Below are 26905 nucleotides of genomic sequence, written 5' to 3'. Positions count from 1 at the left end.
AATAGTGAATAGTTAAGATAAAGCCATAATTACATGTCAAGATTATTCAATAGCATATGGATTTTTAAATTGTAGTGTCAAAGAAAAAAGTTTCTCATATTCACTATGAAATTATGGGCCCACGAGTAATTTTCCTTTCAAAATTTCACTGTAGTTTCACATCCGTTTATGTTCCACTTTAATTCCGTTGTGGAAATGACTCCTTTAAAGAACAAAGTGTTCTGTCCCACGTACACTACTGCACTTATAAAAGCAGATTCTTCTGCAGTGGTCTGTTTTCCCCGAGCTGTGGAAACTTGGATAAATGATATTTTGTAAAGGCGAGGTACTGGTTCAGGACATCAGTCCAAGTCACTGAGGTCGCTGACTGGCTCGTCCTGTCCAATGCTCAGGTGGCTCATGGCGCGGCTGAAGGCGATCCGGACAGCTTTACGAATGCTCGACGTACGACCTTCCATCATTTTGATCTTGTCTACGGTCTTGTCTATCCCCAGGGGAACCAGCTTGGATCTGGGAAGCCACTGCCTGAAGCGGGAAAAACATCATGAGCAAAGTGGATTTGTTTTTTTTCCCTGAAAGCAACACTGACTTTTAAGGATGAGAAGTATCTCAAGGTCTAAAGGACAAAAGCAGGTGCTAGTTCACACTGGACTCTGGGAAGATCATTGTTCTGCTGGATCAGTGAGCTGTTTAAATGTTTGTCAGGGTCAAACACGTCGCAGTGATTTGTCAGACCTTGACTCCTAAGACTGGGCAATTAATCCAAAGATCGACAGATTGAGTCACGTGGAATTATTTGGGACGTGTTTGTGAAGTCCACAGACAATCAGTATAAAAACAAGTAAAACGTGGTTTTGAGCTAAGGTCAGACTTTGGAGGAACAATTTTAATATTGTTTGTGTTAAACGGCACAGATTAAAAGTCTGTATAGTTTATGTTAAGTTCATGAAACCATTACAAAAAGCCATTTTACTTCAAATCAAATGGTAACTAGAGATTGATCAATATTATGATTTTAAAGTTTTAAATTGTGGCAATGTGGAAAAAACATTAACGTTGTATGATATTGAATGAAATTTGGAAAGTAACAATGTAAAATAACTAGCTTCTGACGTGCAAGAATCAAATGAGCTTCTGTTGGAGCCAAAGCCATTTGTTCCTATGGCGATTGCCCCTTGGCCACTAGAACACTGGTGAGCTGATGGACAGATCGACACGCTTCCACTTGTAGAGCCGAGTGTGGCCTTAAATCACTCTGGACGGCCGCGGCACTCACCAGCTGCGCTTGTTGTCAAAAAAGAGCACGAGGTAGAGTTTCTCTTCGGCCTTGTACTGCATCTGCTCCCCGATCCGCAGCACGTCAGAGGGAGGCAGTGGGATGGAGGCCCTGTTGAGCTGGCAGCGAGGCATGTGGGGGTCGATGATCTGAGCCGCGGGAGAGCGAGACAGTTACACACAAGCGGGCTCAGACATTAGCACGCTACAAATACAGAATGGAAATGGTTTTGTAGAAATGGAGCTGCAAATAAGGTGCAAAGGGACGGTTCAATCATCCGAGGGGGGAAATAATCGGGGAGCTACTGAGCTACTTGCGAAGCAAAATATCTGTAAAAACCTTTGATGCAAATAAACAAGCACATACTTGAATCTAACTGTAATGTGCCGTGTGATTTTGCAACACATTTAGAGCACAAATGACTGCAGATTCAGATCGAGCCGTCACAGCGAGCAGCACGTGTAAATGCTCAGGTTGCTTCCAACTAAAAAGAGATTTGCTTATAAATTTGGTGGATTCCATTTCGTGAAACAGAATTGTCCCCCATTCTAACGGCAGGGATGGACAAAACAAACAAAATAAAGAAGTAATGATGATGTCCTGATGCTCAATGCACACACACATACATTCAATTCTTTACAAACTGAACTATCCCTTTTGCAGCTGCAACTGTATCATTTTTTTTTCTTGATGCCCTTTCATGCCATTTCATGTCAATTACACGGTGATATGCTGCCACCTAGAGGACGTGTTGGATGCATTACACGTTGGAAGGTGAACATCTAGTCTCGTGTTGAAAATGAAGTGCCATGTTTACGTTCCAAAGCGTTCTCAATGTGAAGTGATGGAAAGTCTCATGAGAAAGAGCGCGGTCGCTTACTGTCATGCATGTGCTCCCACAAACACTCACCAGGGCAGGATAGGAAGGGTATCCACTACATTTGGCCCAAACTAGCTTTAGGGGTTCCAGTGCAACTGTTGCAGCGCTAGCGGGCATCCAAATATTGCTGTTGCCAACCTCTATAGAAGCAGGGACAACACCGGACAAGTTAAGTGTGAGTTTAAACAACACACAAAGAACAGGCATATCTCCAAAAGCCATGCAGTGAGAGCAGAGCCACAGCGTAATCAGTGTTATCCGGTTATGCACCAGCGGAAATGACAAATATTATAATCGTTTGGTCAGTTTATTCCCAAATATTAGATGAGAGACCTCCACACGGCGACTGGTTACGAGCCAGGCGCAATCAATCATCGAATTCATCGAGTTATGAGAGTTGTTTGATCAAATGTTTTAATTCAAGCCCATTTTTTTGCCATGTCTTCTGTTCCAATGTGGATGATATCTGTCATTTGTCTTTTGTGAAAACGTGGACACCGACACTGGTCTACGCACAGCAAACTAATAGTAACAAGATGCAGTTGAGAAAATGTATTCAAACACACCTGCGGCTAACCGTGCGGCTTTTGCAAAATTCCCCGTTTCTATGCAGGCAAGTAATTCACTTTTGTCGTCCACAGTGTGTCTCCGGACCAAGGCGGGTTTTCCCTTCCCACATTTTGGAAGACTGAGAACGGTGCTAAATGTAAAACAACAGCACAAGTTAAAGTAATTCACCGCTCTCATGTTCCTCGGACCTCGGCGGTTAAATGAGAACCAAAGTGAAACAATTACCTGGTGCTTCCTGGTAAACTGCTGCAGGAGGAGATGGATGACTCCGAGGCGCATCGGCGTCGACCGCTTCTGGTGGAATCCGCACGCCGCTTCTGATGCTCCTCCTCCAAGAAAGCGCTGGACAAGCCTGAAAAAGACAATGGCTCGTGAAGTGCGAGCATAGTTTGGACTTAACCGGGCCAAAAACAGTAATATTCGAGCACTGTGGCTTAGGGGATATGGAGTTTCAGGGTTGTGAGATCGATTCCCGGCTCTGAAATCTTGCTGAATGTCTCTCCCCAGTTAAATGCCATGTGGACCAGACAAATAAAGAACAAAACAAGAGCAATAGCCAAGCAAGAAGCCCAGGTCAAACCAGGACAATAAGAAGTATGAATGAATAAAACAAGGAATATTTCAGAGAGCTGGGATTAAACCAGGTCTAAATATCAGCTCAGAATAAACTAACCTAAATTAAGGCCAGAATTAAAAGAAGCAAACAGAACCGCGTAAACCTTCACTTGATTTTAATGAAGAGAAGTGGCTCATCAGTCATTTTTGTTCAGTTTATTTTGCGCCATGAACATGACTGATTAATATATGTGAGGTACTTGCTAATTGTAATGTTTATGCAGTTGGAATCAAGCGCTACCAGTAAAGCTTAGCACTGCATTGCTAATTTAATCAGGAAGGATGTTTTAAATTAGCAAATGACTGAAAATTCACTCCTCTTAAACAGGAGCTGTTTTTTTTTTCCATGTGAGAAATGTGTTGAATTATCTAAAAGCACATTTTGATATTAATAATAAGCCCCACACAAAATAAATCTATGATTCAAAGGAAACTGAAGACTGCAAACGACTACCGGTAATTTAGAACTGTTTTCTTCGCACTTATCTCAGATTTTAGGGCAATAAGAGAAAAATATGTTTGTTTTTAAGTCATTTTTCTAGTTGTTAACATTCTTTACATTTCAGCCTCTAAATGGATTTTCTCATACAATAAAAGACGGCACCACTTTAGCCTTGAAAAAGCAGAAATTGTTTATTTAGAATGATTAAATATAGGAACAACTAATGAATACATTTCATAATAACTGAATCATTCTGAATAATATTTTTTTTATTCCGAATTCTATTTTTGTCTGCTTTATTAAGGCTAGTAAAAGTGTAGTTATTTTTAAAGTGGTGCCATCTTTTTATATGAGAAAATAAAGTTGGAATCTAAAATGTGTAGAATGTTTATAACTAAAAGAATAACCGTAAAAACTTGCCCGGACGGTTCGTTAAAAAAAGTAACATATTTTTCTCTTAATTGCCCTAAAATCTGTAATGAGAGTGGCATAAACAACTAATGTAGAACTGTTTTCTCAGTCATGTTTTTTTCATGCTTTTTGCAGCTAATTAAGGTGCAGTTATTATACAGTCGTACCATTTCCGTTGTTTTTTTTTGTGCCATTTCGTGCGGTGTCCCGTCTAAGCCACCAGGAAACCCCAAAGACTTGCTCACCTGTGTCGAGTCGTTTGACAGGCGACTCCTCCTCTTGCTCTTCCTCTCGTTCCTCCTCGTCGCCATATCTACTTCCACTGTGCCTCCTCTTTCTGTGAAGGAGGGTCTCAAGTCTAGGTATGACCACTGACAATATCGACGTGGAGCCTAAATCGTCTTCAGACCCCGCCTCTCGCTCAATGCCGTTGCTTCTGTCGGACATGACCTCGTCGCTTTTAAAGAGTATTGGAGGACTCGTGACTTTAGACTTTTTAAACAAAACCGCAGTCCGACGGTTGACCGCGCCCGTGGGCTCTGCGACCGTGGACGTGTCCAAAGAGCTCGCGCGTCTGTCTATCGGTGGACTTCGGTGCGAGTGTCCGTTGAGGCAAGGGGCAGAAAGCAAGTCGGGTATTTCTTCATTGAATAACGACGGCATGCGGCGTCTTTCGTGGTGGCGGTCTTGCTCGATGTCTATCGGCTTCAGAGTCGGGGGTTCGGCGTTTGCTTCGGAGTGGAAGAGGAGCGGAATGGAGTTTGACGGCTCGAGTTTTGGAGGAAGAGATTTGTCAACTGTAATGACGAGAAGGGGGAAAAACACACAAAATGTAAATTAACCTTTCTCGTTACTCATCCAAATGCTTAAAAAGGTAATTCCTAGTTTGAGTCACTTTAACTGCTTTCTTGTGCCTTGTGGATAAGTGGTCAAACATTTTAGCAATCCAGAACATAAAGTGCGTGGAAGTCAAATAAGTGATGAGTCGCTCTTACTTCCAGGTCCAGTTTTAGTCATTATAATGGCAGTTTGATGATTTTAACCCGTTCCAAACTTAACACTTAAACACTACAATGTTCATATCCATGGCTTCAGCTTCCTGTTTATCTGTGATATTGAAGGCCGGTTCAAAAGAGATAGCATTTTGTTTTAAATTTTGTAGTTGCCATGGACAGTTTGAGAGAAATTGAGAGTTATTGGGCCTATAATCACAAAAAAACCTGGCAAAGTTTAATGTCTTTTCAATTTTTTTTCCCCCACAATATCTTAAAAGTAGTGCCATTATTCGACACTAAACATAGTCAGTTGAGAGCACTTTAAACTACCATATTTTCCGCACTATAAACGCGCGTTCAGACTGGGGCGTTGAAGGCAGATGTCTCGGACGCGCGTCCAAAAAATCAACTATATCATTATTTGCTGTGTCCTAAGGATTTTTTTTTTATCGTTGCGGGGTTTGTTTTGGGTCTTCTTCCGGGCAGTGCGTAGCACGTCACTAGAGCGTAATCTCTGATTGGCTGCTGCGCTGCGTTTGCCGCAGAAAAGTTGAGCTCTGTCCAACTTTTCTGCGGCCGACGCTCAAACACCCCCGACGCACCGCGTTAGACGCTCAAAATGCAGGAATCGCGCTGCAAAAACGCAGGACGCCCAAGACGTGCATTTACATAGACTTAATGTAAACTGGACGCTTTTGACACTTTGGTGTGAACAGGGCTAAGGCGCACTTAAAAGCCTTTAATTTTCTAAAGAACTACAGTGTGCCTTATAATCCAGTGCGCCCGATATAAAGATTGTTGTGCTTACTGACCTCGAAGCGATTGTGTCTGGTTCATGTTTTGTTTCGCTCAATGCGCCTTATAGACCGGTGCGCCTTTATATATGAAAAATTATCAAAAATAGACCATTCATTGACAGTGCGCCTTATAATCCAGTGCGCCCTATAGTGCAGAAAATACGGTCTACGTTTAACATGGCAAATTTGTGAAGCCAATTCCAAACCAATTCCAACATTTGTGGCTCATAAGTTGATATATTGAATACATTAAAAACCTTCAAATGATGCCACTAATGTACATCAACACCATACATACCGTCGTCGTCTGTATAATGCCCGTTCATTTGTAATCTGTCTTCTTGAGGTTTTTCCGTGTGACCTGAGGATACTGCGTTGGAAGAACTCTGGCGGTGACGGGGCTGGACTCTCCTCAGACTGATCTCGTTTCGCACGTCGTTGATGGCCTTTTTCAGGAGCTTGAGTCGTTTGCTGCGGGACGGACTGGACTTCATGGCGACGGTCAGATCCAACTTATCCAGTAACTGCTGTAGCTGTGCTTCCGGGGGGAGGTGGGCGCGGTTGGCCGGGGCGAGTACGCGGTCAACTGCAACGACGACAAAGTGCGGTGAGCAAGTGAAAACCCTGTGCTTTTACGGTGTTATTCGAAACTTAAATCGGGTGTGAAAAGTGCTGACAATTAACACATTTATCTCATAAAATGGCACTGATTGACTCCTGATCTATCACGTTAGTGCTTTACTTTGATTTTCTTTGTACCCTTTCTTTTAGTGCAGTTTTTGTGCAGTTTTTAAGTTGACGTACCATCTTCCCAGGAAAATGTAGGCGTCGTTTTCACTTCTGGAGCTTCGTCCAAATGCAGGCCACTTTCGGCGTCGAAGCCAATGATCTCCACGTCGCGCCGGGCTTTTCTCAGTAAGACTCCGCCCAGATCCCTCACCCGAATAGCAGCACGGTGGAAGTATGTGTCCTTCGAATTGTACTTCATGCAGTTGTCAATGATCAGGTTAAAGTCATCTTCAAACTGCTCGAAGCTTCTGTAGATTTGGCCGTCGATGCGCAGCCGCATTGTGGAGAAATCCATGGGGTGTTTAATGTGGTCGAGGTAATCAGGCACCTAAAATATAAAATAAGAAACAGAACTAAATTAATCATCATTATTATTAGTGGGTTCAATATGATGCATTGCTCTTAAACACAGGCTTAATAAAGTTAAAACAGTAATGGCACCAATAGCAATCGTGCACTAATTTAGGAAAACCAAAAAGAAACATTTCTGAAATTCTGTAATGTACCGTAGGCCTTTTAAGAAAAAAACTGGTGATATTTTGCACAGATCTTATACTGGATAAAACTAATGAAGCAGAGACATGAAGTGCCGTATTTTCCGGACTATAAGTCGCACCAGCCAAAAAATGCATAATAGAGAAGAAAAAAACATATATAAGTCACACTGGAGTATGAAATGCAGTTGCAAGTGTGAAAATAACAAATAATATCACATATAGGTCACTCCGGAGTATAAGTATAAATATAAGTCTAAGTCGCACCCCGGTCGAAACTATTATTCAAAACTATGATTTATGATCCGGAAAATACGGTAGTCAGATAATAAAAGGTTATCGCCCAACGTGGGGCTCGAACCCACGACCCTGAGATTAAGAGTCTCATGCTCTACCGACTGAGCTAGCCGGGCCTAAGCACCATTGCCTCAGGTATCAGATATCACCATCTGCTGTCAACAAGAAGCATGCTCGAGTTTCACTTTCACTCTTATTAGGAAACCCACATTTCACTACAAAGTTCACAGGCAAAATAATTCTAATCACCACTGAGAGAAACAAATGGATAAGAAATGTATGGCTTGGCTTTATTTCGTTATAATATTTCACATGGGCACAAGCGTCTTACTTATGAGGCACACATTGTCATTATTTTATATGTTGAAGGATTATATTTATACTGGTGTGTACTAAACTTTACCCCAACTGTACCTGTATTTTCCGGACTATAAGTTGCACCGGAGTATAAGTTGCACCAGCCAAAAAATGCATAATAGAGAAGAAAAAAATATATATAAGTTGCACTGGAGTATGAAATGTTGTTGCAAGTGTGAAAATAACAAATAATATCACATATAAGTCGCTCCGGAGTGTATGTATAAAGCATAAATATAAGTATAAGTCGCACCCCGGCCAAAACTATGAAAAAAGGTGCAACTTCTAGTCCGGAAAATACGGTATATGTGTTGTATATCTTAACTTGATACTGCAGACTTGAACTATCAAAGAGTTCCACATGTATACATTTTATATACGTTTTACTGCGAGTTGATATGATTTGAGTAACAATGATTAGAAAGCTTGATGCAATGGACAGGAATGTGTTTATTCAGTGTGACAAATTTTGTCCAACCCAATGTAGAAGGGGAAAATAGCTGTCATGGGGCTCAAACCATCGTCCCTGAGATTCAGAGTCTCACGTTCTACCGAGCTAGCCGAGTGTGAATAATACTCCCGCGGCAGTACCTCTGTGACGTCCACAGGCTGTGCAAAGATCCTTGCTTGGTCTTTTGTCTGCAGTTGGTCCAAAACGCCTCTGAGGAAAATACTGAAGGGGGTCAACTGCATCTCAAGAAGGATCTCCTGAAGCTTAATCTGGAAAACACAAAAACACAGAAGCATAGCGATGTGAGATAAGAGTTACAGTTGGGCTGGTTGAGTAGTTAATACTCGCACGTTACTCCTTGTGACTAAGTGGGTTTCATCTAAACCCCCCCGGCTAGGTGCTCCTGCCCGAGAACCTGGCTGAAGATCTGGAGCGTCTCTGGGTGCAACGTTGCCAACAGCACCTGCCAGGTTGATTGTCGGCACCGGTTTGGGGTCGGTCAAATACAAACTACCGGTACACATTCACAAATACCTCTTCTCTCTTGATCTTCTCCCGCTTTCGGATCAGTTCCAGTAACAGCCGCGCTCTCTCCAAGTCGTGCCTGAGACGGTGCCACTCTTTTATTTGGTCTTTAAGCGCTCTGCTCTCTTCATCGTTATGTTTCTGTAAATTCAAGTTTATTTGTTAAGAACGCTTATCCCCAGTAATTAGCAAGTGTGTTCATATTTTTTCTGCCGATCGCATTTCGTGTGGTCCTACACATTTTGTAATTTTCCACACAAAAAGGGAAATGGCAATCTCTACTCAAAACCAACTGCTCTAAGGCCTATTCTACAACACTGACGGGGCGTAACATTATGACCATAGGACCGCAGTTGAAGTATCTATCAAATTGGACCCCAACATTGAAGGGTGGAAGCGTATACAGAAAACTAACTAGGCTTATAATGAAGGTTACAGTTTTTGAATTACACCATTATACATATCAGTGTATCATAGCCTGTTGCATAAAAGACTGTGTAGGTCATAATGTTGTGCTGCTCTTCAGTGTATCCTCTAAAAACTACTGGTAAAAGCAAATAGACTGGTATTGTTCAGTGGCTGACTGACAGTTGGACAAACCGGTTGTGCATTCTTCTTGGACTGCAGGTTTGTCTGGAGGCGTTGGATGAGGGGGAGGTTGTTCCTCGACTCTCTCTTCAGCGTCCAGTAATTCAGTGCGAGTTCAACAAACGCCCTCTTCTTCTGAACGGACACCTGGTTGAGTATAGTTTGTAACCTGGAGCAAAGCATCACACAAATGTCAATTACTGCAGCTAATATTAACAAATGCTGTCCATACAAATTATATAGGTAAACATTCTAATAGACACAGAAGCCCCTTTTACAGATACTATATAGTAGTCCAGTCAGTAGTTAACAAAGTATCGGTGGGCTGTTTTGCCGGAGGAATTACGACTCGAGATTCATGAGTGTTGACAAAGACACAATTTTGAAACGAGTAAATTAACAAAGCCACAGAGTACTTTAGGGAAGTCACAATAAGAAAGGTCATAATTTTGCAATCAACACTATATGACCTGCTCTACTATATGACCTTCTTTATGAACTAACACTTTATGAATGAAATGTGATCTAAGCAGCCTGATCATAAAGCACTTTACCTTTAGATTTATTTTTGCTTTCTAAAAAATATCAACATTATTATTAGTTTTAGTTCCTACAATGGCTGCACGATATGTGCACGATACATGCTGCGATATTGATATTATTGCAATATTTGAATAATACTTTTAACGCAATAGTTTCCGTTATAGACTAAATCAAGGCAAATTTAGACTGGAAAATTGTGAAAAGAAATCATCCTTTTTACATTTCTGCCAGATGAGATGGTGTAATTGCAATATATTCTAGTTCAAGTTCTAACGATCACATTGTTTCCTGGATAATCATGCGTATCAATCTTAGTGTACAGATGTGTTCGCTGTACCTGTGAGTGGGAAACAAAGGCACTGGGCTGGCTGGAGTCTCGCCATCACTTTCCAATTCAGGCTCCATTTTTTTACTCTTCTTTTTCAGCTTCTCTTTAGAGTGCCCTTTGTCGTTCTCCTTACATAATCCATTTTTTGGTTTGACTTTATTGTATATATTCAGTGGCCTTCTTACGCATCCGTGAGGCGTGTGCGAACCGCAGTAGGACGTTTTATTCACATGAAAGTCGGTCTCAGTCTCATCGTCTGCCGCTCCTTTTTTGACCGGCTCCATCTTCATATACAGACCGGCCTTTTGGGCACAGCTCACGTGAAAAGCAGTGTAACAGTTCGCTTTGTGGCACTGGATGCACGCGCCGATGCCCTTTTCTTTACAGAGATAGCACGCCAGTTTCCACCGAGTCGAGGGGATTTCGTGGACCCCATCGATGGGTTCAAGAAAAGTGGAATTAGAAAACCCCACTTCGGGAATCCACAGTGCGCAAACGACGTGGCCCCAGCGCTCGTCGTCGGTCCTTTTCACCGCACCGCCCGTGTTGGGGCAGAGGATACAGTCTGCGGGCTGGTTAGGAGAGTGAAGGCAGTGGCGGCACAACCACTGTCCTTCTGGGATGTAGGGAACGCCGTAGCATTCCTGGTGCACAGCAATGCTACACATATCACAAAACAGGATGGCATTGGCGTTATGAGCCTCTCCGACCATGCAAATACAACACACCGAGTGAACGTCTAAAGGAGTAAGGTTCTCACTGCTCTGGTCTAAACTTTCCAGGTACACCTCTTTCTCAAAGCGGTCAATTAAAAACTCAAAGACATTGCAAGACACTTGGCTGATGCCTTCACTTCGCCTTTTCTCATTGACCAAATCCAGCCATGCGTAGTCTCCCTCGTCCATGTCGTACTCGGTTTCCTCATCCAACTCTTCTTCAGTTTTGTCAGTGTATTTGTAGTAAGCTGTGGGGCGCTGGCGAACTGCTTGGAGGTTGTGATCAATTGTACGGAATTGTGGCTCAGGAAGTTTGGGACCAGGAGGTGGAGGAGGTGGTGGTGGTGGTGTCCCGTGTCCTTCTCCGTGACAGCTGATTCCCAAAGCAGCGTTTTTTTTCTCCTGGTTCTTTTTTAACCTTACAGACCTCAAAAGAACTAGTTGTGGTTTATCTGCATTTTCTTTGTTACTTGTACACTCCATCATCTCCTGCAACAACTCCTCATCCGTGACAACCTCCAGTTTGTCAAATATGCTTATCCGGTGTAAGCGCCCATCCACCTCAAACTCCACCATGCGCTGGGCCTGTTCGTATGTGAGGATTTGTTTGTTGGGAGAAGGTTTTATTGGAGACGAGGGCCTCGGTGGAGCCGTAGCCCGGGGAGGCCGGACTCTCTTCCTCATCTTTTTGATACGCCGTGTTGCTGTAAAAACACATAATGAGACAAAATGTAAGGAAGGGGGTCAGCCTTAGGTTCCCCGGGACATGCACCTATATGTTATGCTGTAAAACCATACATTTATGCACAACTATTGGGGATGTGGAACCATATTTGTGGCCCATTCTATAATTTGAGGAGATTCAAGACAACAGGCCTACAACATGCACATTTAATATGGAGGTAGCGTAGCTCCCCCATTCATAAAAAGGGTGAACATAGGTAGCCACCCGGAAGCACATTTGTCTTGAACTAGTATACTTGAAATAGTATAGTAACTGTGTGTGTATAACTCATATGTAAAATATTTACAGACTTGAACATTGAAATTATACAGTCTTTATTTAACATATTACTTATCAGATATTGTATTGATTTCAATTAAATATGTGCTCTAATGGACGTAATAACAACGTTGTTTATTCCAATATTTGTAGTGATGTGGTGATTCCATAATGTTCTGTGCATTTCACAAGTGCAAAGAGAGAAATGGTGCCAGTGAATAAGCTCCATTAAATATTTGAAAAACTTTTGAGTCATGATGGGCTGTGCAGAACAATGAGGAGAGTTTAATTGCAGTAGTTTGTGACCTTTAGGGGCTGGTCACTGTGCTAGGCGGGGACATTTAAACCCTGTGGGAGGCGGTCACACTGCACGGTTGTGGTTTGAAAACAGCCTTGTTAACACTTGCCAATTTGGCTTAAAAAACAAATGGATTTGTTCGGACGTTGCGTCAAATTAGCCAAGCTGCTAACAATAACAGAGCTAAAAGCTAGCTAGCAGTTTAGACTAGCTAGCCGCCCCCAATCCGGAGCAAATGGCGTCAAACACAACAAAGCCCTTTAAACGAGCACGTCCCTGTGTTTGTGAGAGACGTGCAGACACCGAGCAGGAGAAGAGCTGGACTCTTTGTGCTCTACAGAATGAACTAAATGAAAACATACCTCCGTCTGTGAGGTTTTGTTGGCAAATGGAGAGGGAGTCTTGTCCTCAGCTTTACAAAGCCGCGGCGATAGGTCCTGCTCAGCGGCTCAGGCTCCGAGAAAACCGTCCTCATCCAAGAGCCGATAACACACGAGAGCGAGTGCTAAAAGACATGTTGTGTGTGATGTTTAAATGTCACCCGTTTCGGATACGTTTGCTTTAAATGCAAAGGGAAGTGTGTAGCAACTGCTTGCTAGCCATTGCCGTGGTGAGAGCAGCAGAACAGAGGTTCATCCCCCAACATCGACAATGCTTTGAGAGCAGACAAGTCCCACCCGCAGCAGCAGCAGCAACACAGTCACACAGAGCCAGACCTGGAGCCGAGGTCATGTTTCTGTTCAGCTGTAGCGCGCACACAAAAGCCCATCTGTCACAATTAATGCGTCGCCCTTTGTCAGCCTGTGTGTGTGTCCTTCCTCACGAGACAAAGCGCTGTGCAACAGAATATACTCAATTAAATGCACACCATGCTCGGATTAGAAATAGATTTAGATTAGTACAAGTCTGTGGGTAATATGAGTTTGTGAGGGAGCAGAAGAGGCTAAAATGTGGACTAACGCTGAGGACTCACGTTGCCATAACAACAAACGCACTACGCAGTGCGTGAGTGCGTCGTCCGCGTGACAAGCCTAGCGCCCAAAAGGTCAATTAAAAAAAAATCCATAACAAATACATGCAAATTAATGTAGAACTGCTTTTTAAGAATTTCAAAAACTGATTATTTTTCTATTAAGCAACTAAAAGTGTGTCGAACGTCACCAAAAAGATTGGACAGACTGAAGACCCAACTGAGTAACACGAGTGTTGGATTCTCCTGGCTGAATAATGTCAGAATTTTTTCAAAGTCACTTGACGTGAAATTAACTGATTTTAACAGATTTTAGTTTCCACTACAATGACAAGGGATAATTCATCCACCATATATTTGTACTTGTAACTGTATGAATCAAATCTGAAACAACTGAGCAATTGCGCAATATTCAAATGCGAATAGTGTTTTTTTTTAGGTTTTTGTCTTGTTTGCTGCTGGTACGACCCATTTGTTGACACTAGTCAGTGCTGACCATATGGATCTATTCTATTATAGAAGCTGCTTTTTGCCCGTCCGCCACTGGGGGGCGCTGTACTGCTGCGGCCGAGCGTGAACTGAGAGCGCAGGAGACAAAAGCAACAAAGTGAGCCCCTCCGGATCAGTCAAATGTGTCATATTTAACTGTTTCGGAGCCGAAACCAAGCGCTGCCTTTGCCACACAGCACAGTAAGTACCATGCGGTCATATTTATGTGTCTAAAAGTAGGTTACATGTAACCAGGACGTCGTGGCATTCCTGGTCTGATCCAGATCCGTGTGGTTCGTCCGTGGCCACGGTTGGTTCTGCCTCGGCAGGTTAGCTTGTGTCCTGAGTGTGGCCTAGCGGCTAACCTGCTAGCTGTCCAGTGGTACCCACACAATATAGCCTGTTATGGTCATTCAAGCCTCGTGTTTTGAATTAAGTTACAATATTTATCTGTTTATTGTGATTCAGACCCATGTGACACAAGTTTTGTTTCTGTTTCTGTCTGTACACTGCATATTAGCATGGTGTACATGGATGGTTAGCACTACGATTGCTGTTTACTGTAGTCAAGCCAAATTTCTCCTGAATGTTTCATCGGTTTAATTATTTTACACTTGTTTATATCATTTCGCACCTATCCGTAATATGCACGATCATATAATACCGGCATGTATCATTTAAATGAATACATCTAGAAGCTAAGGACTGCTAATTTTACTGCCCCACCACATCTTCCTGATTAGCACCGAGACTAAACCCGGAAAACCGGTGTTGAGATCGCCAGCTAGATGGGCCCTTCTGCTGAAACAAAACGTACATGCAAGTTTGTTCTTTCTGTGAGACTCATGTGCTACGTGTATACACCGTTAAAGCCTCGTCTTTGTTGACTTACGGATGTCCATACGTGTACTGTTTTCTTCACTTATAGTATATTTACAATGATGATGAACTCCCAGACATAAAATGCGAAATCTGTAGAAGTATCTGTATAATTAAACTACTGCCTTCTTTTTAATTAAGGTCTGTTTTTTTTAAAAAAAATCAGTGGTACTATCACAAATCAGTGGTCCCATTTGACCCGAGGGTACGTCAGCGACCCAAACGTTCTTGTTAAGCTATGGTCAGGCTAATTGTCCATTTCTGCTTAATTAATATGTTATAGAACAGTAGGAATGATTAAAAAAAATACTTAATAAAAGCAATCGTCATGTCAACCTTTCATTCAATTTCACACAATCTAGTTTGGATCTATATTCTAAGAAGATAATATAAGCCTTTATTTGTCACACAATGGGGAAATTCCGATGCTGCAACACAAAGTAGGTACAGAAGTAAACAACAAAGACCAGATAACTTATTAACAACTTTAACCCCTGGAGACGCCCCTAAAATCTTTGAGGACCCAGATATGGGCCCTGACCCCTAGGTTGATAATGCCATAGATCAATATACAGGCATAAATGACCAAATATTTGTCTGATTATGATTGTTTATTTGACTAATTTTGTATTTCGATTGTGGGTGTTTGTTTGTTTTTAGTACAGAAAATGATGATGATTATTACGATTTACATATGTATTGGTTCACATCATATATTAATGTCTTTTTCTCTATCCGCCTCAGGTCTCCTTAAATGGAGTGGGACAGGCAGACCTCCTGTGCCCCACGCATCCAGATCCAAACCAACTCATCTGTGTGATGCTGCTGTATCCATGACACCTTCTGACCCTTCCTTCATCTGACAGCGCTGGCCTCTTTACTCACCGCAAACCTTTGGGCCGCTACGATGGATGGGGAGGAGGAGGTCTCCCACATGAGCGACGACTTGGACAGTGACTTTAACAACGTCATTGAAAGAAAAAAAAGGGAAGCAAAAGGGAGGTGTTTAAGAATCGAGGGAGAGGATGGCTACGTGTTCCAATCCTACAGCTTTCACTCGCACAAGAGCTCAGCCACGAAGAACACTCCTCCTAGTCAATCTACTACACTGGATACAAACTCTGCAATGTCTCTTAATTTATCTCAGGTAAACAACGCTAAAGTACCAGATTCTCAAGATGCTGACGCTGATCATATGGAGTGTGAAAACTATGAAAACGGAAATGAAGAAAATCTACAAGACAATTGTGATGCTCTAAATGGCATAGAGGACATTCCCGATGATGAAAGTTTAGCTTTCGGCAGCTCAGTTGACCCATTTGCAACTAAAGACTGTGAGGATTATTCTAGTTTACTAAGCGGATACTCAAGCACACTTTATGATGTTGCAATGGACGCTGTAACACAGAGTCTTTTGTCATCTGTAAGAAGTCAGTCAAATCCAAGAAAAAAGTCCCCTGCCTGGAATCACTTTTGCATATCTCCACGAGACAGTACCAAAGCAATCTGTTTATACTGCATGAAAGAGTTCAGCCGAGGTAAAAATGAGAAGGACCTGAGTACAAGTTGTTTGATGAGGCATGTGCGAAGGGCTCACCCCACTGTGCTTCTCCCAGATGGCACAGAAGTATCTTCAGCTAGTTTCACCAACTCTCTCACCTCACCCTTGATACCTCTCTCTCCAAGCTCACCAAAAAATGAAGACTTGACAGATGATGTCATTGCTCCTGCCTCAAAGATCACTTCACTGTCCAGCTCTGAAGGTGAAAATTCAGACCCGTCATCCAAAGAAGTGTTGCCCAAAGTCGAACCAAAACTAGAACCATTTGCCAACGCTGACTCTTTCAGCTCTCTACTCCTTACCCCACATTCCAATGATATTAATGAAGAACTGTCAGATGGAGGACAAGAGCGGCTTCCTGGGACCACCAAAAGTGCAAGCACTCGTCGTAGGTCTGCTGTATGGAAACACTTCTACTTGTCACCTACAGACAGTTCTAAAGCAGTGTGTATTCATTGCATGAATGAATTCAGTAGGGGCAAAAATGGCAAAGATCTTGGAACAAGTTGTCTCATACGACACATGTGGAGGGCTCATAAAGAGGTAGTAATTGAGGAAAATGGACAAGGCAATCACATTCCCCCACCATACACCACCCCACCCTCCCTTTTGTCTCGGTCTCAGCTACATGATACACTGGACATTAAAAAGTCTCCCCTGCTTCCATCCTCACCAGAAACAACATTTGATGATATACCCCAAAATCTCAATATCAAAGAAGATTGTGAAGAAGTCCTGCTCACCTCAGAACAAGAGTCTTGTCTCAATCTGTCTTTGGCCGCCCAAGAAGACAATACATCCCTTAACTCCTCACCCTACGATTTGTCAGAAGGAACGAGCACCACACTGGACCACTCAGTTTTTCAGCAAAACAAAAAGATAATGAAAAGGGTGAAGTCTGAAGTGTGGCATCATTTTATAGTGTCACCAGTTGATCAACTAAAAGCACTATGTCGATATTGTCCATGTGTCATCAGTCGGGGAAAGCGGGGTGACTTTGGTACAAGCTGTTTAATGAGACATCTCATGAGACGACATCCAGATGTCCTCAAAAACACAAAAGTTGAAGAAATCTCACTGCCATTTACCAGCCTCATCCCAACAGATGAACTTGCTTCACAAGAAGTTGAAAGCCCTCCTGAAAAAGAGAAAAAGTCACCGGCATTAAGCAAGAAAACATCTAAACTGTGGAATCATTTCTCCATTTCTTCTACTGACCCTACAAAAGTAGTTTGTTTGCACTGTAACCGCACAATGAGCAGAGGCAAAAAAACAACAAACCTCGGAACGAGCTGTTTGTTCAGGCACATGCAGAGGTTTCACGGACATGTTCTTGAAACTAAAAAGACTTCTATCTCAGGTGATGTGCCCTCTGCTGAAATTGCTGTAAAACAAGAGCTAACATATGAACAGAACAATGAAGCGTATGATGAACATCACCCGGTTGCCAAAAAAATCACCAAACTATTAGGAGAAATGCTTGCACTGGATCTGCAGCCCTCGGCTATTGTGGAAAATGCTGGTTTGAACCGACTACTAGAGTACCTCCAGCCTCAGTATTCTCTGCCGCCCTCCTCTTACTTTACCAGCAATGCCATACCTGACATGTATGAGAGGGTCAAGGACGTAGTGCTGACCCACCTGAAAGAAGCTGAAGGTGGCGTTGTGCACTTCACCACCAGTATTTGGGTCGGTAGTCAGACAAGAGAATACCTGACCCTGAACGCACACTGGGCATCATATGAGTCCAGGGTCAAGCCTCAGGGTCAGGACTTTCACTGCTCGGCTCTCCTCAGTGTTACACAAATAGACTGTGATACTGACATGCAGGACATCCCAAAGCAGCTGGAGTATCTGTGGGACACTTGGATCACCTCCTCAGGGCTGAAAAGAGGGTTCATTGTAACTGACAACGCCACCATTAGAAACACATTAGAAGACCACGGCAATGCCACCATGCAGTGTTTTGGACATAGTATTGACCTCATTGTTAATGAAGCCATAAAGAGTCAGAGAATGGTTCAAAACCTCCTGAGTATAGCCCGGAAGATCTGTGAACGTGTGCACCGCTCAGCAAAGGCTAAGGAAAAACTGGCCGAAATCCAGAGGGAGAACGAGCTGCCCGAAAATCAACTGATACAGGATGTCCCCTCAAAATGGCGGACGTCATTCTTCATGCTGGAGCGGATGGTGGAACAGAGGAAAGCCATCGATGAACTGTCCATTGAGTGCAATTTCAGGGAAATCATCAGCTGTGATCAGTGGGAGGTGATGCTGTCAGTCTGCAATGCACTGAAACCTTTCGAAGTGGCCAGCAGGGAGATGGTCACTCGCACTGCCACTCTGGGACAAGTCATACCACTTATACACATCCTCACTAGAAAAATAGATCTACTATTTGACGAGACCGTGGGAATTGACAATATGCTGAAATCTCTCAAAGAGGCTATGGTCAGTAGGATGTCCTCAATGCTTCACGACACGCGCTACATCTGGGCCACTATGTTAGACCCGCGATACAAAACTTCACTTTTCACAGAGGAAGAGGCGGAGTGTTGTAAACAAGACTTGATCCATGAGTTGGACTCTGACCGCACTACCTCAGATGATGCAAATTCCAATCTGGCCAACGGCTGTGACGAGTCTTATAAAGCATCAAACTCAAAGAAAGACAACATATGGTCTATTATGAACGACGTCAGACAAAGCAAACACGAGGAGAAGCCAAAGTCTTCAGAGTTGGCGGTGCTGGAGTACCTCGAGGAAGACATACTTGATCAAAACTGTGATCCACTTGACTATTGGAACCTTAAAAAGTTTTTGTGGCCCCAGCTAGCCAAAGTAGCCGCCCGTTATGTCGGTTGTCCCCCCAGCATCATCCCAGCAGAAACATTGTTCAGCACAGCAAGCGTCAACTGTGCCCTCAATCAGCCTAGGCCTCTTCTGGAAAACATGGAAGGTCTGCTCTTCCTCAAGGTTAACCTGCCAATGATTTATTTTCAATACTGATCAAGCATTAGCATTAGCAGCCCTTTAAGAACCAGGACCAAGCCACGTAGCTGTGAAGTTGAGGTGTTTTTAATTGTACACTATCAATTTATACACTGATTTTTTTCCAATGCAAAAGGCCAGACTTGGAGGGTTAATTATGTTGTACTACTGTTAAACACTTAAAACTCACTCGAGTGAAAGTGTATCAGGGAGGGAGGGGGTTTCTAGTTGTAGGGGTTTATGTGTTGCTTGTAAACCATATTCTTTGTCTCGTGTCTTCTCTCTCTCCTTGTGCCTTACCAAAAAAACTACTTCAGGTCAAAATGCTGTACATATCTTTTTTTTTTTCTTTTTTTTTTAGTTCTTTTACATTTTTGAGATTGCATCAGGATGTTGGATCACTATGGATCTTTTTTTTTTTTTTTTTTTTTTTTTTAATGAAATTTAGCCCAAAAATAAATGCTGTGACTGAAAAATGTGTTAAGTTAATATTATTTAATGTTATTGTGAATTGTGGCTCACGGTACTGTCATTTAGAAATAGACTTTTCTATTTTACTTAAACTTGCTGAAATGTTCTTATATTGCTGTATTTTGAGAGTAAACCATTTGTCTTGATTATACAATTTGTCTATTAAGCACAATTTAAGTTTGTCTGGGATTAAATTATGGATTTAATATTGAATAAACAATGTACTGTACATTTTTATATCAAATTACTTCAGAACCTAATTTGATAAATGTTTTAGCATTGAGACTGGAACCATGCAAAATTTGCGGTTTGTAAATAAAGGTTTTCCTTATGCACACAAATACTCGTTTTCATTTTTATGCTAAGAGTACTCATGTAAACTTTAGTATACACAGATTTTGGTTATAAAAGTATCATTGGTGGAAGGCAGTCAAATGTAAAGTCTAAATCTTACAATCTACTATATTTTAAATTTATTTCATTTTTTTGCTGCACAATAGAAACAAATATTTGTAATTTTTGTACCAGTATAAATCAACTATTCAAACACACAAAACATTCTTAATACCAAATGTAAACTATAAAAATACATTTATTTTTTCTGAACAAAATTAGATTACAGTAGGGCTTTAAACCATTACTCTTACAATTATTTCCCATTTAAACCACCACTTCGTCCTCTGTATTTGCTCCGCTCCATCAGAACAGTCTTTTGTTGTAGAACCACAGTCACTGGTGGAATGTGGAACAAGTTGAGGACTGTTTTACTGTAGCCATCGACGAACGCCAACGGTTGATGAGTTCTGCGTAGTTGTTGCATCTTGGTAAGATTTGCCTCCATTAATAGGTGGGTAAACTGTTTGATGTCTGGATTTGTTGGGCTCATATCTTCACTTTTGTCATATCTGTAATAACACATTGATGAATACATGTGTTTTGTTTTAAAGTAATTAGCATAACTATTAAACATTGACCTCCAGTTTTTGTGGAGCTCCAAGAATCGGGATACCCCAGTTTCAGCCGCAAAGGTGTCAATATGAACAATGACATCTAAAAAAAAACATGTGAAAATCAAGAGTAAATATTGTTAATAATACATTCTATATGTTTACCTCTGTGGGATGGCAGTAATCTGTGCAGTTCTAGCATCACCTTGCCTCCTGGGTAGTTGTGATGGGATAAGTACAAGCAGAAACCAGAATATCCTGTGTTCACCAGTATTTGACCAACAACAACTGCAGACCCCAATTTGTACATCCATGATTTATGATAGTTTGACAAGCTGAAAGAAAAGAAAACAGAATTGTGGTAATAATACAGTTTTGGGAGGTACTGCGTTTTTAGTTTGTAGAATATTTTCAGCACTACGACATACTTACATGAATGAGCATCCTCGAGCAGCCACCAAGCTTAGCACTGGGAAAGTGTAGATTATGAAGCGCAGCTCTTTATGAGGCAGCAGTGAATATAGGAGGATAAAACCCACAGTGGGAAAGACAATAATCCTCATCCGCCGATCAAGGAGGCCAAGAGGGACAAAGAACAAAGTGCATCCCAGAGCTCGAGGCACCGCGGAGTAAAAGTACCAGAGGAAGGGAGAGGTTTGGGAGAAAGCAGTCAAGGACAACATAACTTGACAACAATTCAAAACATTCCCAGTGCAAAAATGAAATAAAAGGATATTCCCCAGTTTGAACTTTTATTGAGGACAGTATTGTACCACAAAACCTGTCCCTCAGGCCAAAGCGGTTTCCCCCAAAAAAACGTGTCTACAGCAACAGTCAGACCTACAAAAGAAAATATTGCATTATAACAAAGTAGTCCTGTTTTTGTTGTTAAATTATTGGATTGAGTAGAGAGAAAAAAATGATTATCATGTCATGTTTATTCTCTGTTAAGATATTGAAGGTGTAACTTACTTAAAGACAGTATGCCCGCAGGGAGAGCAAAGGACATTAGCTTTACTATCCCAAGTCTTCTGCTTAGTAAAGACACCAGTAACATCAGACCCATTAAGATGCACAACTCTGATCGAAAAACAATTATGACAAAAGCGGAGAGGCAAATAAAGCGGCCATGACTTTGTGCCATCCAAGATGTGAAGGCAACAAGAACTGTAAAATAAACATGATCATTATTTGGTGCATCAAAATTAAATATGTTTGTTTCACATATTTAGAAGAGAACATACCCAGAGGCAGTGCAAAGACATTAGGGAGGGTCCTGGTGCTGTAAAACATCAAATGGAACTGGGAGGCGCAGGTCAGGCAGAAGAGTCCTGCCACCGTGGAGCCAAACTGCCTCCTCACCTCTTTTTGCATGTGCCAAAGTGCTCCAATGACACACACTCCCAAAGAGGCACGGACTGTAAACGACAAAAACAATTACAACAAATACAAAATGGAAAGCAATGAATCAAATAAAACCAATTTACCTAATAACTGTGCATACAATTTTGGGGCGTTTATTTGATGAAACAGAAATACAACTGGAGAACTGAGACCAGACAATAACAAGGGCCCAAGAAAGGTCCGAGGAACTACACCTGGGAACTCATGATGGTCATACTGAAAATACAAGATTGAAATGTTCATAGTTCATCATGTAGTTCGGATTATTGCTTTTAATGTGTGCAATTTGTACGGTTGCAGCTCCCATTTAGACATTTTTACAATAACAGTAACGTGATACGCATTTCTTACCTTCTGAAAATCAAGTCTGTGGAACAAAATGTCATGCACCGCTTGTAAATTAAAGCTCTCTTCTACTTTTGTGAAAGGGCATATACATAAATGAAGGAGAGACACGAAAAGTAATACAAAGAGCAGTGACAGTCCCCAAACATTCCTTTTTTCAGCCATGACAGTTTCAGTGTGACCGCGACTTCCGCTACCGACAGGAAGTACTATTCACGTTTTGCGCTTCTGTTAAAAAAAAGTCTTCATTTTTAAAACTTCAAATAGGTTAATATACCCGTCTCTTATCTATATTTTGAAGCGAAATTGTATAATTGAAAATATTTAGTTAGGCTTCCTGAATGTTCCGCGTGACAAATACTGTTTGTCCCGGGCGTGGCGGCTTGTAATTGGTTATATCTTTGATTGACAGATCTTTGTAGCCAATCACCACCAGCCACAATTCGACTAAGAGGCTGACGCGGAAAAGTAAAACACATCCCGTTTTCAAAGCCGGCATGTAAATACAACTTTATCACGCTTTGCATGGATAACGTTGATTTAATATGAACGGTCCGAGAAGGTAGTTTAGATGTTATTGACGCATGCGAGGCTTTAGTGGCTTAGGAGCTCCGTATTGTTGCACCCTGATGTGCATGCGACCTGAGCTGAAATGCTGCTGTCCATGGGTCTAGATCTGAGGCTGCTGCGGCTATTGTTTTGTATTATTCTGGTTTTGATTTTTCAAGCCGCAGAGGCCAAGAAAGACTTGAAGAGTGCGTGTTCGACCTGTCGAACAATCACTGATAACTTCAACAAGGTGAGAGTCAAGAGTGGAGATCTGTTCTTTGTGTGTCACTGTTCTTCTACCATGTCACTCAGTAATAAATACAGTCCTGTTGCTCATTCTTAAGCTTCTTTTTTCAGGGCTTTGAGAAAACGGCAAAGCAGAACTTTGGAGGAGGCAACACTGCCTGGGAGGAGAGAACACTATCTAAATATGAAACGAGGTGAGGGGAGACAGATAATACACTGTAATTGAAGGCTAAAGACATACACATTTAGGTATTTACATCCTTATTTTAGATGCATTGAGTGGGTCGTGTGGTTTCAAATGATGTGTATTTCATAGGCTCAAGAGCTACACAGACCTGAATAGCATTACTTATCATTTACACGTCCCAGATACCTCCTTGTGCCACGTTTAGGTAAACATAAAGTACAATCAGGAAAAGCCACAAGGGAATATGTGACTCCTAAATCTTTCATGATAATATCCACATGGTGTAAAGCCATAATTGTGTCATCTATATTTTCAGCATCTTTGTATATATTATCAGGTCTATAGTGGTGCAAATGGGTGTATGAAAACCTAATTTATGTGTTTTCACTCTAATTTGCGGTGTATAAAATAACGGTGTATAAATAATACTTAATGGAAGAGTATTGTAGCGTAATGGAAGTATTTGCACTCCTGTGAAACACAGACGCACCTCAGTAGGTTAGGTCGGTTTCAATTATACAAATGAGAAGAAGAAAATTACAGTTAAATGAAGTACTGCAATGGAAAGTGTACATGCGTGTTCTCTAATTGTGTTTCAAGCTACAGACCTTTGCTTAAATCAATGTATCGTCTGTTTCAGTGAGATTCGTCTGATGGAGATTATTGAGGGCTTGTGTGATAGCAGCAGTTTTGAGTGTAATCAAATGCTAGAGGAGCACGAAGAGCATTTTGAAACTTGGTGGTTTAAGAGGTAAGTGTGGGCCAGTGCAAATATGTGAAACCTTTTTCTTTCTTCCATTTTACTCTATCAGTGGCAGCTTCAGTTTTCACAAATATTGAATTCATTTTATTATTATTTATTTATTTATTATTATTTATTTTAATCACCAAGTTATTCCATAATTTGCAGATTACATTAAGCAATCAATTTGAAGGAAATTCTTTAGGTTATTTTTTTGCCCCACGGCCCATCCCTATGTCCCTGCCCATGACAAACATGCATTCTGACTGTTGCCTCTCCACAGATCTGGCCTGTTATATAGTCTGTCACCTGCTTGTCTTCATGAAGATGGATAAGTGAAATGCCATTCTATGGAAACAGTCCATGCAAAGCAAAAGCATCTAAGGGACACAAGCAGGTGACAGAGTGACATCTAGTATCTTAAGTATGATGTGCACCAGAAATGATGGGCCTAGATTTATGTCTGCAGAAGTTTATCAGCTTCTGTGTGACTTTGAGACTGTTAGAATGCCAGGCGCCACAAGGGGGCGATAATACATACTGTCATTGTGTCATTGGGCAAGGCACTTCACCCACCTTGCCTCCAGTGTCCATCTATACTGGTGTATGAATGAGAGTGTGAATGCGGGACAACAGATGCAAATAAAACTAATAATAATAACTGAGGTGGAGGCGGAGCTCTTTACAGGTGTAACTTTAGATTAACTGTTGTCACGGGACACTTTCCTCCAGAAATGTAAATGGATCAAAATTCTAAATATTACAAAAAACACACATTCTACTGTTCTCCTCTTAACTATGAAATTAACTGACAACTCATTATATATTTGTATACAACAATATACAACAATAGACAGTGCTTTTGTGTTTGTGTTGGGACTTGGAAGTAATATTGTGTTCGGACTGTTCCTACATTTAAGTTTGGAGACTGTTGACATACACTGTTGTAATGAGTTAATTTAACCTGCATGAGCTTTAAGGAGCTGCAATATTTTGTATGTAGGAAAGCAAAATATCCTGATGTCCACAAGTGGTTCTGCATTGAGACCATCCGCGTTTGCTGTCCAAAGGGAACTTTTGGTCCAGATTGCAACGGTGAGGCCTTAATAGAGCTTCCTTTACTGTGATATTGTGTACTTGATATGCAAAACATTTTAAAATCCTTTGTTTTCCAGCCTGTGTTGGAGGCTCTGAGAGCCCGTGTCATGGGAATGGACAGTGTGATGGTGATGGGACTCGAGGAGGGAATGGGAAGTGCAGCTGTGACTCTGGTTATGAAGGGGAGTTCTGTCTAGACTGTAGCGATGGACACTTTCATGAAGAGAGGAATGACACATTTTCCCTCTGCACAGGTATTGCCACACAGGCTACAAATGAAACATATATTTGTTGCAAACCTGTTTTTTCCCTTCGTTTTAACCAAATGGGTCTTTAGCTGTTGGCTTTTTTGCTTTTGCCAGAATGCCATTTGTCCTGTAAAACTTGCGATGGACCAACTCATCAAGACTGTGATGAATGCAAGGATGGCTGGGAAGAAGATGACAGTGAAGCTTGTGTTGGCAAGGAGACATTTTTTTGAATCTTAATAGTTAATATGCCTTAAAAATCCTAATGAAAACCTATAATACAACAATTATGTTATGTACAGATGTCAATGAGTGCACTAAAGACCCCTCACTTTGCAAAGAGGATGAGCATTGCCTTAACACAGAGGGCTCCTTCTCCTGCAAAGGTACGCAAAATGTAAAATCTATGAATTTTTATAAACACAAAAAAACAAATTGTATATGATCAGATCTAGTGAGTGAGAGAGATGCAAAATGTGATCTAAAATCTATGATCTATCTTCTACAGCTTGTGATAAAGTCTGCTCTGGCTGCACTGGTCCAGGACCAGAAAACTGTAAGACCTGTGCCAGCGGGTACCAGCACATAGACGGCAACTGCACTGGTATGTGAAAATAATCAATACCTCAAAAATGTATTAAAATACTCTCTACACTACTTGTATATTATGTATTTCTCTAAGCCCCAAAGTCACCCGTGACCCCTAAACGGGAACAAGCGGTAGACAATTAATAAATGAATTAATCAATGAATATATTGCTATACTGTACAAGGTAATGCTGTATACAATGAATGATTCAAATTAATCTATTCATTGGTTGTATTTGGACAGATGTGGACGAGTGTTCCCAGGAGGGGCCGGTCTGTATCAAAGAGCATCAGGACTGTGTGAATACCAAAGGCAGTTTTCTGTGCATCTGTGCATATGGATATGAAGAGAAAGAAGGAGAATGTGTGCAAACGCCACAAACCGGTGAGGGCAGCCTACTATAAATGTTATATTTGTGGAATTCATCAGGCTTTACTTCACTTGACACCTGAATGTTGTCTTAAAATGCATTACACACCCACTACAGTCTGTTTTAAGTTGTATTATTTCTGATTCCAGAAAAAGAACCCTCAGAAACTACACTAGAACCTTCAGAAACATCTGAACATGCAGAGCTTTGACGACTGGACCAGGTCAAAAAGAGCGTTTGCAAATTCAAAGCTGTTAAACTTGACTTCAGCACTTGGCACATCCTCTGCCCTCAGAATAAGAACAGCAGTAACAAGTATTTTATCTTTTTGGTATTACGGTAGATTCATGAATTTTGAGACATTTTATGCAATGTTCTCTTTTTTTTTTTGGTGGGTTTCCCATTTTTGCAACTATTTGTGTCATGTCTTTTTAAACAGAGGAA

At 41.5% G+C, this 26905-nt stretch overlaps 4 protein-coding genes and 1 non-coding gene across 7 annotated transcripts; 2 read left to right on the top strand and 3 right to left on the bottom strand.

The window, feature by feature from the left end:
- Nucleotides 1-91: 91 nt before the first annotated feature.
- Nucleotides 92-13408, bottom strand: brd1a (bromodomain containing 1a). 3 transcript variants are annotated; one of them, XM_072455036.1, is made up of 13 exons: nt 12738-13195; nt 10368-11778; nt 9488-9656; nt 8909-9040; nt 8515-8643; nt 6791-7103; nt 6285-6572; nt 4440-4991; nt 2952-3078; nt 2723-2856; nt 2187-2296; nt 1277-1425; nt 92-525 (listed from the first exon to the last, which is right to left on the bottom strand). In XM_072455036.1, exons 2-13 carry the CDS (start codon nt 11756-11758, stop codon nt 342-344), a joined length of 3678 nt encoding a protein of 1225 aa, XP_072311137.1. In that variant the 5' UTR covers nt 11759-11778; nt 12738-13195; the 3' UTR covers nt 92-341. The 3 variants fall into 3 exon arrangements, 2 of the variants coding, with proteins under 2 accessions (XP_072311137.1, XP_072311138.1); XM_072455037.1 differs by having other exon boundaries at nt 9500-9656; nt 12738-13192; XR_011928149.1 differs by lacking the exon at nt 2187-2296 and having other exon boundaries at nt 12738-13408.
- Nucleotides 7610-7682, bottom strand: trnak-cuu (transfer RNA lysine (anticodon CUU)). Its single transcript has one exon. It is a non-coding gene; the product is annotated as a tRNA-Lys (tRNA).
- A 475-nt stretch (nt 13409-13883) lies between the features above and the next one.
- zbed4 (zinc finger, BED-type containing 4) lies at nt 13884-20077 on the top strand. Its single transcript, XM_072455035.1, has 2 exons — nt 13884-14035; nt 15458-20077. The coding sequence occupies exon 2, from the start codon at nt 15621-15623 to the stop codon at nt 19281-19283; it is 3663 nt and encodes a 1220-aa protein (XP_072311136.1). The 5' UTR covers nt 13884-14035; nt 15458-15620; the 3' UTR covers nt 19284-20077.
- Nucleotides 20078-20367: 290 nt separating this feature from the next.
- Nucleotides 20368-22631, bottom strand: alg12 (ALG12 alpha-1,6-mannosyltransferase). Its single transcript, XM_072455034.1, has 9 exons — nt 22439-22631; nt 22171-22303; nt 21928-22101; nt 21656-21850; nt 21421-21523; nt 21116-21340; nt 20849-21018; nt 20711-20786; nt 20368-20641 (listed from the first exon to the last, which is right to left on the bottom strand). The coding sequence occupies exons 1-9, from the start codon at nt 22595-22597 to the stop codon at nt 20386-20388; spliced, it is 1491 nt and encodes a 496-aa protein (XP_072311135.1). The 5' UTR covers nt 22598-22631; the 3' UTR covers nt 20368-20385.
- A 266-nt stretch (nt 22632-22897) lies between these two features.
- On the top strand, nt 22898-26861 carry creld2 (cysteine-rich with EGF-like domains 2). The gene is made up of 10 exons (XM_072455033.1): nt 22898-23231; nt 23339-23421; nt 24055-24165; nt 25160-25251; nt 25332-25508; nt 25617-25715; nt 25805-25888; nt 26011-26106; nt 26335-26475; nt 26611-26861. Exons 1-10 carry the CDS (start codon nt 23085-23087, stop codon nt 26670-26672), a joined length of 1092 nt encoding a protein of 363 aa, XP_072311134.1. The 5' UTR covers nt 22898-23084; the 3' UTR covers nt 26673-26861.
- Nucleotides 26862-26905: the final 44 nt, after the last annotated feature.

The sequence above is a fragment of the Eucyclogobius newberryi genome, unplaced genomic scaffold (genome assembly GCF_026437365.1).
Source record: "Eucyclogobius newberryi isolate DKJ021-1_F unplaced genomic scaffold, fEucNew1.0.hap1 SCAF_2, whole genome shotgun sequence".
Classification (NCBI taxonomy): Eukaryota; Metazoa; Chordata; class Actinopteri; order Gobiiformes; family Gobiidae; genus Eucyclogobius; species Eucyclogobius newberryi.
This window is presented reverse-complemented; position numbering and strand designations above follow the sequence as displayed.

Bases quoted from the DNA above. Each gene is read 5' to 3' on its own strand.
- zbed4 (XM_072455035.1), top strand. From the start codon at position 15,621: ATGGATGGGGAGGAGGAGGTCTCCCACATGAGCGACGACTTGGACAGT.
- creld2 (XM_072455033.1), top strand. From the start codon at position 23,085: ATGCTGCTGTCCATGGGTCTAGATCTGAGGCTGCTGCGGCTATTGTTT. The intron at 23,422-24,054 runs GTGAGGGGAGAC...CGTCTGTTTCAG, and splicing joins CTATCTAAATATGAAACGAG to TGAGATTCGTCTGATGGAGA. The intron at 25,252-25,331 runs GTGAGGCCTTAA...TTTGTTTTCCAG, and splicing joins TTTTGGTCCAGATTGCAACG to CCTGTGTTGGAGGCTCTGAG.
- alg12 (XM_072455034.1), bottom strand. From the start codon at position 22,597: ATGGCTGAAAAAAGGAATGTTTGGGGACTGTCACTGCTCTTTGTATTA. The intron at 21,019-21,115 runs GTAAGTATGTCG...CTTTTCTTTCAG, and splicing joins GCTCGAGGATGCTCATTCAT to CTTGTCAAACTATCATAAAT. The intron at 20,642-20,710 runs GTCAATGTTTAA...GTGTTATTACAG, and splicing joins GAGCTCCACAAAAACTGGAG to ATATGACAAAAGTGAAGATA.
- brd1a (XM_072455036.1), bottom strand. From the start codon at position 11,758: ATGAGGAAGAGAGTCCGGCCTCCCCGGGCTACGGCTCCACCGAGGCCC. The intron at 9,657-10,367 runs GTACAGCGAACA...GCTTTGCTCCAG, and splicing joins CCTTTGTTTCCCACTCACAG to GTTACAAACTATACTCAACC. The intron at 2,857-2,951 runs GTAATTGTTTCA...TTTTACATTTAG, and splicing joins AGTTTACCAGGAAGCACCAG to CACCGTTCTCAGTCTTCCAA.